The 12,540-nt window shown below is 36.2% G+C and overlaps 1 protein-coding gene across 4 annotated transcripts in view; it reads left to right on the top strand.

Annotated features, from left to right (window-relative positions):
- Positions 1-12,540, top strand: part of ADAMTSL1 (ADAMTS like 1) — a 784,967-nt gene that overhangs the window by 580,931 nt on the left and 191,496 nt on the right. For all 4 annotated transcript variants that reach the window (XM_075210866.1, XM_075210846.1, XM_075210837.1 and 1 more), the window contains one exon: positions 828-955. In XM_075210866.1, the coding sequence (XP_075066967.1) occupies positions 828-955 (128 nt within the window). The remainder of the gene's footprint in view (positions 1-827; positions 956-12,540) is intronic.

Raw genomic sequence — 12,540 nt, 5'->3', positions numbered from 1 at the left:
GCAATACGCCCTATTCTTCCAACCTATAAGACTTATTTATTACCTGCTAAGTTTGCTAACTATGATTGCTGCCTAGCAGACAGACTTAACCATCTGCCGTTTTTTTCACAAGATAAAGATTATTTTCTCTACTAGGTAATATTACTTACTTTCTGCAATAATAGTTAAACGCAAATTACAGCCAACTATCAAATTGCCATTTTCCTTCAGTGGCATTCATTTATGATTTATTTTAAGAAACTTAAAATGGATTATGGCACATATGCCATGGGTTTATTCTGCTGTTTTAATGAGTGGAGGTTTTGGAAGTTCTGAGCTGTGCTTTCGGAAATACAGTTGAGATCTGGAAATTGCATCATGTGATATGTGTCCTTTTACTCTCGGATTACCAAAACAGGAGGTGATTTCACTACCTCCTTGGATAAACACCTTTGTGCTGCCCCATTCCTCCATTTGTCCATTCCATTCTCAGAACTATAGATCCAAGTCTGATTACTGTGTGGAACAGATTCCTGCTGCAATTAGTGATAGTTTATTTGTCATAGCAAAATGAATGGCTAATTCTGTATACATTTTCTTTAATTATCCATTCAGCTAGGTTTTAAAAAGCTAGTACATCATACAAAGCCTGTTCATGAATTTCCCTAGGTATTTTGATAGCCTGATGGTGCACTTCTGTGACATTTGTATTTGTTTTCCTCTATGGTTCTTCTTCTTATACTAAAGGCACGTTTCTGGGAGCATAACTATATTAAAGCCTAATGAAAAAGCATTTTATATGGTTTCTTTAGTGCTATAACTAACATTTTGTCTTATATTTACCACAGAGCTCTCGTATGGCTCGATCGGAGGAGGACCGTGACACTTTATGGGATGCCTGGGGATCATGGAGTGAATGTTCAAGGACTTGTGGTGGAGGAGCCTCATATTCTCTAAGGAGGTGTCTTAGTAGCAAGTAAGTTTTGACAGATGCTTTGTTTCATAACCATATCCGAAACTCTGTGCATGTGACCCTGACAGTGACTGTTCTTATGTACCTTATACCCAATTTTCTGACTATTTTGTTGTGAGCACCAAATGTAACACAATTTATATTTTGCCCCTTAGAACAACATTATATTGATAATTGAAAGTTTCATATTGTAAATCATTTCAAGATAAGCTTTCTTAGAAAGTTTCAGCTATGCTTAGAAGCATAAATGTAGCTTTTAAATCATGTTTTCCGAGCAATCTATACACTAAAAAATACCCTAAAAATAGGAAGATTCCTTGTGGTGTCATCTGGCAAGGTTAGAAAAGTTAATTGGTGTTATTTATCAAAAAGTATTTATTGTCTGTGTTGCTTCATGTTTCTATTATACACCTGTTTCTTCCGTTTGTTTTGTTTTTTTTAATTTACTGCATGCCAATAGTAAAGTGAGCTGCATATATGGATTCAGTGACCCAGGTCTATCTTGGAAAACTTAATTTCTGAATAGGAAATTAAAAGTAATTCGGGGTGAGTATTTTTGAAAGGAAAAGTTATCATTATAATTTATTTATTTAGCACCAACATATTACACAGCACTATAGTACCTATTGTATTCAGGCACATCAAGTGCATAGACACATTCATTGCTTTGTGGGTAGTTAGGCCTCCTATTTAATCAGGGCAATTAGTTACATTTGGATGAGTGTAATTGGGCTCATGTTGGGTACCATGTGGGAAACCTGCCATGGCAGATGGTTGTGACTTGTAAGCGTTTTAATTGTTTAGAGCATTTGCCATCTCTTATTTTACATGTAAGGAACATGCTAATTAATGAAGTCCAATCCTGTTACTATTCCACTTTTTCTGTATATGAGGAGCTAAGTGGAAATTGTTCTCTCTCAAAACCCAAGGTTATGGGTTTTAATGGACCTGGATAAGAGATTAACGTTCATTTTTAATCCCAACCCCATATAGTAAATTAATTCATTTTTAAATTATTTTTAATGATAAGGAAACTGAATTAGCCTCAACATCTCAAGTAAGGCAATGTTAAGAACGTACACAGTTTTTATATATTACCAGAGAGGCTTTCCAATATTGGTTGCTGTCCAACAACTGATATATTACACCAAGAAATAATGCACTTTATACATTGCGGTTTATATTTTCATGCTACTTCCTAACAATCATTTGCACTCCCAAGTAATTTAATTTCAATTTGTGCCGGTTTCTTCTGCAAAAGTTCAGTGACTGGAATGCCTTGTGGAACCGTTTTATCTGTGCAGTCCAGCTCTTACTGTGTTGAAATACATTTACCATGTAACACTCTTTCTAGTTCAACATGTGCTTTTGCACAAGTAATGAAAATTATATTTATGATGCACACCACTGATGCTGAGATGTAAAATTGACTCCTTCACAGAAACAATGCTACCTTAATGCACAGACCACTTTTTGTGCAGAGGCATGTGTCCTCTGTTGAACTTGGTTAAATAAACATTGTACCCTATAGGCCTCATTCAGAGTAGTCTGCAATTTTGCGCACTGAATATAAGCGTAAAATTACGTTGCACAGTCGCAGCCTGGCGTTTGTATTTCAGTCGTACTTAAGATACGTGCGGCTCAAACTACACTGTAAATTCTATTAAAAAGAATAATATTTTTAATATTGGATATTTGGCCCTAAGCTGATGTCTTTCTGTGTGTGTTTTTGCTTCAACATGATTGTGCTCTAATAATGAAAACAGGATTAAATTTTTTTACTTTTCAACATTTTCCCACCCAGTCAAAAAAAGACAAAGCTTTCACTGCGGAGTGGAAAAATCATGTTGATAACTTTTTTTAGAAATGGATCCCCATTCATCTTGACACTAATTCACAAGAGATGTCATTTGAACAAAATGTGATAAATTAACCAGTTTCTGTCCAGTTTAAAAAGCATTGTACGCTTGAGTAAAAAAAAGGTCTCGGGGTCGTCTATTAATCTGTGGATGGGTTCATCAGATCGTGGTCACATGTGACAACTCAAAAGCCAACATAATCCCAACATGGTAATTACACAGGATGCTTAGACCTCGACACAAAGATTTCTTCTGAGAATTAAATGGTTCAAGTACATCCATTCATAAGGTTATGTTAATTAGTACTCAAACACTTTGAAGCATGATAGTCCATGATTTATAAAGGTCAAATTCATTGCTTGTAAACTTAAGTGCTGTTTAAGTTTGAAAAGAGATTTGTGAAAGTTAAGGAAATATACAGGAAGTTAAAAGGTATTTCTGTTGCTTAGTAGCTCTTTCTGGCTGTGTTTAATATATTTGTGATATAAATATATTTTGATACTGAAAACTGTAATATGAAGGAATCACGGACACATATCTATTGTGGTATCTACCGTTTAAATCTGGTTTCTTGAAACCTATTTTAATCAATTTAAAGGAAATAACCTGTTAATGTCATAAAGCACATGATGATATGGTGCATTACAAATCAGATCTTCATGTTTAGTACCTGGTTTTAACTAGCGCAGTTCTGCCCCAAGGTATGTAAAATGTGGTTTTGCTCTATTCGGCAGACATGGATGCAACTGTGCAAATTCCGATCTGGTCTTCCAAACCAAAGTTGAAATGTTAATTAACTTGGGGAAATAAAAGGACACAGAAAAGCTGTCTTTGTCGCAAGCATTCGTCTATTTACACAGTGCAGGCTTGCCAGTCAATTTGTGTATCTAGAATGTGCAGATGGCATACTATGTTATATAATGAATTCTTCAAGTCTGAATAGATATTTTTCCTGGCTTCTGTATACTAAAACACATGGACTACTATCATGATTGATTTAGAAGAGATTCCTAGGACTATCTGTTGCTCTTTGCATTGAGCAGGCCATCGTCACGGTTCTTTTAGACTTTAGTGTGCCAAGGGCAAAGTGCCTCCATAACACTTTGAAAAATGAGTGTATATCAAAATTGCAGTCTTTCAAATTTTAGCAAGCGCTTTTTACAGGAGAAAAATATTCTTTATGTTTCCACAAATTATGATGTGTGAGATCTTACTTTTTTAAAATGTGAGAGTTAAGATTAGAATTTCTTTAGGATCCCTGATAGTTTTAGAGTTTGAGCGAGGTTTATGATCAGAGAATAGCGGTTTTGCTAAGAAAATTAATTCAAGTCGAATTCTACACTTCTGTTTGTCAGAGGTGTGAAGTTTTTGCTTCACCATCCCACAGAATTCCATTCTGCACTGTATGTGCAAATTATCAATTCCCTGAACTTACAGTCTAAGGTAAGAGCTTGGAAGACTATGGTCTTCTCTGTGAAACATTCTCTGTGACATTTTGTAGACAGTTTTCAAAATTTTGCTTGTTTTTATTTGTGATTAAGATTGTCTAATGTTAGGGCTATGTTTAAAGCTTCAAGCAGGACTTAAGCCAATTGCCAGCTATGCAAGGGTAAATGTCAATGTACTCCCTCCTGAAAACATTAGGGGGGTAAATTTATCAAGCCGTGGGTTTGAAAAAGCGCAACCATTGCCTATAGAAATTAATCAGATTCTAGTTATCATTTATTTAGTATATTCTACAAAATGACAGCTAGAATCTGATTGGTTGCTATAGGCAACATCTCTACTTTTTCAAACCCGCAGCTTGATAAATTTACTCCTAGGTCTCTTGTCGTTTAAGAATTTAGGGATTTAGTATGGATCACTTTTGATATATTTGTTAGTGGGTTTTTTTATATATATTTTTGTGATAGTCGTATGCACTTCTATTTTTGTTCCTTAATCATTGTCCCTTTGTTGAAAGTCTCATAGCAACCGCCTCTTAGAACTGAAGCTAAGGAAAAGAGACTTAAGAGGGCCAGAGATTCAGACTGCATAGCACAATGGATCTGGTATTAAAGAAGGTGGCCAACTGATAGAATGACAGGAATCCGAAACAAGCCAAAGTCAGAGCAGGCAGAAGTTGAGCATGATTAAACAAGCCAAAGTCAATACATGAGTAATTAAAGGCCTAGTCAAATACAAGCTGATCTGCTTCACAGGTAACAATAGTAAAAATGGCAAGATAAGATCACAGGTACAATAATCAAACAATGGTAACAGGACACTGCTGGCTTATCTAGCCCAGTGCTTACTCTTGTTGGCCACCAATTAGGAACAAGTGAAATTCATTATTAGGGTTCATTAATATAATTTTGTTTTAGAATGAGTATAAATAATGTCAGTAATAGAACTATTGCTGGATAAATGGCCTAGCAGTAAGGGAATCTGGTGATGCTGATCCATCCACCTTGTAGGACACCACTAAATACTGAGGTTAAATTGTTTACCTTTGGTTAAAGGAATATGCAAAGCCTTGCCTTAGTGTAACCAAAACTATGTCTGTTCATTATCCATTTGTATGCCTTTAAAATATTTTTATGAATTGATATAATAACACTTAAATGATGTACACTACAAGTCAATTCTAAATATCATGGCGGTATGAAAAGAATACATACTATAAATTTGCTGCCAGTCCATTCCAGCATCCAAATTAGATTCAAATTTCTTGTTCTTTCAAATGTTGTTTTCCTTGGAAAAATAGACATATTCACATTCAAAAGTGTTAAGCTTTTGTGGCTAGGAAAACAGGGGAAGGCTTAAACCCCTGCAGGACTTATGTGTGGGGAACCTTATGACTATTTGACTGGGCAGCCTCATATGCCTTTTTAACCTGTTATTTTATATTGAGTTACACTACAATGTCAATCTAACAGTATCACATTTTTGCAGTATAAAATTATTTTAAAGGGACCAAAATATTATACATATTCTTACTTATAAGGAAGTTTCATAATAACAGTATTATGTGGCCTGTTTATCGAGCCTTAAATCTTAATTTTACCTAAACCATGCGGAAAGAGATGTTTCCACATGGTTTAGGCAAAATTGAGTTAACAGACTATTTAACCGAAGTCTAACACAGGAGATATCAGAGATATTTCTTGCATTAGGTAACTATTGAAGAATGGTGTCTGGACCAAATTATCAAGCTTGACCCTGAAGATGGAGTTAGCCGTTCTATCCTATAGGGGGCGCATTGCAAGAGAGGGATCCCTTACTGGCAGGTTTCGTGCTCCTCCCCTCCCTACTATCGCTCTTTGTATTCTGAGCATGTGTGGTCTAATGGTCACTTTGCTATAGACTCTTTGCAGGGCAGGCTCCTGTTGGAGCCGTTGCCCCAGCTGAACAATTTTAAGAAATAGGTACGTTAAATGCGAAGAGTCATACATAGATCCCGGTGGCTTATAAATCACTTAACATCTGTAATGTTTGTAATGATTGTGGCTTACAATTGTAGCCCCTGCCAGTTCTCAACAAATCTGAAAATGCATTTTGATATTAAAGCCTTTGGATACCATAGTGGTACAGTAGCAAGTATTGGTGCTTGACAGATCTGAGACCTGTCTGAGGTTTGTCTGAAGGTGCAATCTGCATGGAGTTTGTAGGTTTGTCTGAAGGTGCAATCTGCATGGAGTTTGTAGGTTTGTCTGAAGGTGCAATCTGCATGGAGTTTGTATGTTATCCCAATGTCCCCATGGTTTCCTCTCATAGTTCAAAAACATCCAAGTAGGTTAATTAGTTGTTTCCTCCCACAATCTAAAAACATACAGGCTACTGACAACTTACTATATTGCCCCCTAGTGGGTGATAGAGAAATTACATTGTGAGCTCCACTGGCGCAGGGACTAGCTTAAATGTATAAACATTTTCTGTTCAGTGCTGCATAATATATTGGTGCTCTACAAATAAAGAGTATTAATAATAAGACCAAAATTACCCAAACCCAACAATTTTGCCCTTTCTTTTCCTGGAATTTAGTGTTCAGTGTTCAATCTGAAATTATCGGTTCTCGATATTGAAAATAGAGTTGCACAGGTATATTCTAATTTCAACAGTTTTCCCATAAACTTTGAGGCAACCTTAAATCATCCCTGTGAATCAAGATAACTTGTTTTTCTGTGTTGAGTGCTTTAATACCGTTAACAGTGCCTAGCTTTCAAACTGGAAAGCATCAAATGAATTCCCACTCAAATAAATTCATATATACATTTATTGTCAAGTTCACACACTTAATAAACAGACACTTATTACAAATTCTGCAGACTAATAAGATTTGAACTCAAGTTTGTCTCATGGACTGAAAAATATTCAGTTACTGTAAGTAAGAGGAAAGCATATAGAATTTTGTTTCTTTTTCGTTGGTGGTCAACAGACTATTTTTTGGCAGTAAATTGTGATCATGTTATGTGTTTTTGGCATTAATCTTGTGTTTTAGTCTTACTATCAGCAACAAGCCAACTTAACATCCAGCACTGCAGAAAATAGTTTGAATCTTATGAACTGAACACATCTAAGCAGAAGTTCATAAAGTAGACAGACATATGAAACCTGTAGGTCTCATTTTCAAATAGTCTGCAATGGCCATAAGTTTGTACCGATCTACAGCAACGTACGGTTTGCTCTCAAATGATTTAGCAAACCCAACACAATTTGGGAAGGAAACTTGCAGTACTTGGATTTCTATATTTTATGGATGCAAGCAGGAACTCTAACTTTTACAGTGGGGGTGGGGGCTAGAAAGCTGAGAGGTTACTCAGTGTTTGGAACTCACAAGGAAGAAATAAATAGTTGTTCCATTAAAAAAAGGCAACATGGCACAAGATACGGATTTAACCAAATGGGAAATCCCTGTATACAGATGTTTTAGTGTGTGAGCGCTAAAGGTCAGAATCCATGAACGTTTTCGTTTCCTATAGGAAATCCTATATTAACTCTAGGCCAAGGTGAAGCTCAGGGCGTGTATGGTTGAAAAGTGTAAAAATTGAATGTCATCCTGCCAAATTATCTCTTAAAATACTTAAAAAGATTTTTGTATGCGGGGGAGAGTATGTTCTGGCTAAGGTAATAGAAACAGGTCTGAAACAAATATTAGCAGTGATCTGAGGGATAATTCATCTGCAGCTGTTTGTACATTATTAGGAACAGAAACGACAGGCTCAGTTTAATAGTAACCAGTGCACTGCAAATACGCCAGCATATCTATAGGATCTTATTATTCATATGGCAGATGGAGGGCTTTCAATTTTTTCAGTGTATTGTTCTTTCCTTTGCCTAATTATTTTTGCATTTCTTAACTTATTCTGTCTGTGTTTCCATCCAGTCCAAGTAAATGTTTTCTAAATTGATGTTTAACATTTGTGTTGTCATATGCTCATAGAGAAGATATAGCAAGTTGTTGATATGGAGCAATCCTTATGGATAGCTGTAATTTCCCTTCACTGATATTGCTATACAATGCATCACAAAGTACATTTAAACTGAGTGGTTTCCAACCTAAAGAAGAAACCTGTTCATTAAGCACATACAAATGAATAAGATTAGGGCCAAACACTAATTTATTAGAGATGCTCAGGCTCAGTTTTCCGAAAACCAAACTCCCCCCCCCCGAACATCTCCAATCCGAGTACCGAGTCGGCTCCTGCTTCCTCGGATCTAAAGTGAGGCAAAACATCAACGTTGATTCATTGAATCTCGCAGGTTTTTGATTCCATAAGTACCTCCCTCCCCAGGAGATCCAGCGCAATTGCTCTTACAGAAGCAGGGATAGCAGTGTTCTTGTCACTCTCCATTCTCCAGTGACATTGCTCAGTGCCATTGCTCACACAGAAACAGGTGTAGCAGTGTTCTTGTCAGTCTCCATTCTTCAGTGACATTGCTCAGTGCCATTGCCCACACAGAAACAGGGGTAGCAGTGTTCTTGTCATTCTCCAGTCACATTGTTCTTGTCACTCTCCAGTCTCAGTGCCATTGCCCACACAGAAACAGGGGTAGCAGTGTTCTTGTCACTCTCAATTCTCCAGTGACATTGCTCGTACAAAAACAGGAGGTGTAGCAGTGTTCTTGTCACTTGACAAAAATTGACTGGAAATTAACGTTATTGAGGTTAATAATGTAGGAACAAAAAAAGAGCCAAATTATGTGATTTTTTTTTTTTGCATTCTTTAGCATTTTTAGAATTATTTTTTTTAAAACAGAACCAGAACCAAAGCCAAAACACGTGAGGGCGGTTTTGCCAAAACCAAAGCACGAAGTTAATACAGTGAACATCCCTATAATTTATAGACATGAAATACTGCATCTAAATTAAGGTTTATTGTGACTTGCTTCAATGAAAATGAAAGGTGATTTTGGTTTTGTCTAAGTTGGACTCATTCCCTCTTTTTAAGCTGAATTTGTCTATGTTTAGACCACCTTATTGTATTCGATCTTCATCTCCTGTTGATCTGTTATGTCCCAAGTTTTGAAGGGATTGAGGATAGAACAACCTGTAGGCCAGGGGTCGGCAACCCCTGGCATGTGTGCTAGGCATGGCATGCAATGCCCTGTAGTCTGGCACGCGGAGCCGGCTGTCACTGCAGGACATGGCAGAAACAGAACTGCTGCGCATGTTTGCAGTGCATCTCTGGTTGCAGTGCATATGCCAAGATCTGTTTTCTAATTCTAATTCTCCCAAATATAGTGTTGTGTTAGATGAAAGACAGACTCCTATATACATGGGGGGATTTCCCAATTGTTTCTCTGCTGAAAAAAAGAGCTGGGGTCTATTAGGACCTTGGGAAATTCTTCCAAAATACTGAAACGTTACAGCATAAATGAACATGATGTAAGCTAAAATGCCATTGGCATCTAAGCTTGTTTTTCTGCATGTAGACAGATGCTCTCTTAGTAGCCAATAAATGAACTTATTAAAAGTATCTCCCACCAATGAGGAGAATTTTTTTTTTTAAAGTATGTTCAAAATAGAAAAACTACAACAAACATATTTAGCTATAAACATTATTATTTATCCTGTTAAAATAAAGAATTGTTTATGATTATATACTATCAAATAAAAGTTCTATCTGTTCTAAAAAAGATCAATGAAAAGCTTAGGTTCATAAAGCAGCTGAAGAGTTATTTCCTGTTTAACTGGCCCTTTAAAGTTGTAAAATGTATTCCGGTCATGAAGGTATAAATACTTCAGATTGATGAAGGGTTAAGGAAGACATAATACATCTGTGAATGTTAGGCATCTTGATCAGGGCTAACTCTAAATAGTATTGTAGTCATTTATTACCTTTTTACATCTGAAGTTTTACAATTCACTGCTCCACATTCTACATCCTTTTTCTGTTTCTAGGTATTTATACTGCAATCCAAACCCTGACATTTGTAATCCTTTGTCATACAAAGGGGCAGGCAGATTCCTAATGCACTATAACCAGTGATGTGATCTGCCTATTCCCTTCTTATTCAGATCAGTTCTGTCAGTCTGTTTGTTTACTGATGAGCTGTTATTGTAGCAAACGTCACATAAAAGAAACAATTACATTTATCATTTTTAATATCTATTAAGATATAATAGAAAACAAACATTGGTAAAAGTGATATGTGATCATTAAAAACAGATGCAATCCAGATAACAAATACAATGTTTGGATATTATACATATACTTCATGTTCAGAATGTATTTTATAGCATTATATGGATTTAATTAGTTTAGCCTGCAAGTTGTTTGAGATGGAATGTCCATGTGACAGTGTCAGTATATGATATAGCTTGCGGAGGTTGTTTTATGTTGTTGTTGGCGTCGTGTTTCTCAAACCTGGAGACGCATTTAAATGATTTCAGAATATATTGAGATAAATATACTTTTGTGTATTGTGAGTTTTGGAAGGAAAATACATGTCACTGAACTGAAGTGATTTATACAAGCTATGTTTCAATTGTATATGAGCCAAATTTCAAATCTGCACTTGCATTGCTTCCTGTAGTGCATCACAAGTCAGTTCCTCACTAGCCATATTATATAGGAATTCAACTAGGCTGCTAGCAGCAGTGCTGAGCAACAGGTGGCTAGGGTCATCTGGGGCAGCATTCTTTCTAGGAGTTGAAGAAGAAAGGTTGCCACCTTTCCTGGAAAACTATATGGAGCGTGTTATTACTGACATATATGGCTTCCAGTCCAATTTACACTTCTGAAAAGTACATACTGATGGTAATATAGTTATCCTCATTTGTACTTTATCAAGCCATAAGCAAGCACTAACAGTATCATTTCAGCTAGACAATCTATAACAACCATCATTTGGGCAGTATCATTATTATACCTTACTTATTTACTAAAGGTAAATACAACTCTGAATTCATTGCTTTTGTTTTAATTTTAGGAGGTAGGATATTTTTTTCCTATCATCTTCCTTCAACTTCATATAATCCAATTAAAATATGTTGTAATATGATACTAAAAGAAAAACTCAAAAACATATTTTCTATGTAAATGTCACATAGTCTGGTCTATAAGGAATAACATGTGTTTGGCCCATAAGATAATTAATCCTTGTTAAATATTGACAGTTTTTTTATTATATTTATTCTTGAACAAAACGATTAACTTATCAATGAGTTATCATTAATGTATTTATTATCGAGCTGCAGTTTCAAACCACATAGATTGATTAACCAAGATTATGCTAATAACAGTTAGCAATAGCGTTAGCAGAGAACTTTCTTCAAAAAATGAGCCTTTTAAAAAAAGGAATGATTTTGTTTATTGCTTATTGCATGATTTTCTTGTTTGTGTTTCTTCTGTAAAATAAGTTTTGAGGTTACATATGTGTGTCAGAGAGAAAGATGAGTTTTGGGTAGGTAACTGGAAAACATACTAAGTAAGTAATGCCTGGTCATTAGCTGTAGTCACTGTGATCAGAGGTGTACGTCAGTTGGTGCCAGAGTGGGTGATCCTGGTGTGTTTACATACAGGGACATTCATGAATGCACTGAGCAGGGCAAACTAAGAACAAAGTAGGAATGTTGGGAGGTATGTCCTGCTCACTAACACTCTACACAGCAGAGCAGCAGTGAACAGATGCTGTGTGCATCTGACACAGGTGCCATGTACATCTGCCATGGGTGTTTGTGGCAATGAGAGAAGAGAGTGGCTGGGGAAGCTTAGTGCTTTAGACACAACCAGTAGTATGTGGCATGCCACATAGAGATGTGACCAATCAACCCTTTCCATTTTAAGACGATTATGGGTGTGTCAGTAGTGATAAAACAGGTTGATAACCATCTTGCTGTTAATGATTCAGCTATAGCTAAGTATCTTCCCCTCTTCAGAGGGAGTGTGGCGGTGTTCCGATTCCAAGAAATAGAATGCAGAAAGCTATGAAAGTACACAGTGATGTTGAAGGTAGGGCTTGCTACAGGATAAGCACAAATTACTTGTTTTCTTGCCACTGGTACTTACTTTGGATTTTATTAACCAATGGTGATTGGTCAATGGCTAAATGACAGCAGGCAATGGGCCTCAATAAAATTGGATCATTACTGTGTACTTAGAATAAATAATGAAACACTTATCTGGTTATGTGTTTTGGACAATAACCCATTGTACCCGGTTGGATGTAAAAGCTCAATAAGACCTTGGATGTATAATCCCAAGTAAGAGACACAACTTTGGTTAGCACATCAATAGATTTATT

This window comes from Mixophyes fleayi, chromosome 1 (genome assembly GCF_038048845.1).
Source record: "Mixophyes fleayi isolate aMixFle1 chromosome 1, aMixFle1.hap1, whole genome shotgun sequence".
NCBI classification, from domain to species: domain Eukaryota; kingdom Metazoa; phylum Chordata; class Amphibia; order Anura; family Limnodynastidae; genus Mixophyes; species Mixophyes fleayi.
This window is presented reverse-complemented; position numbering and strand designations above follow the sequence as displayed.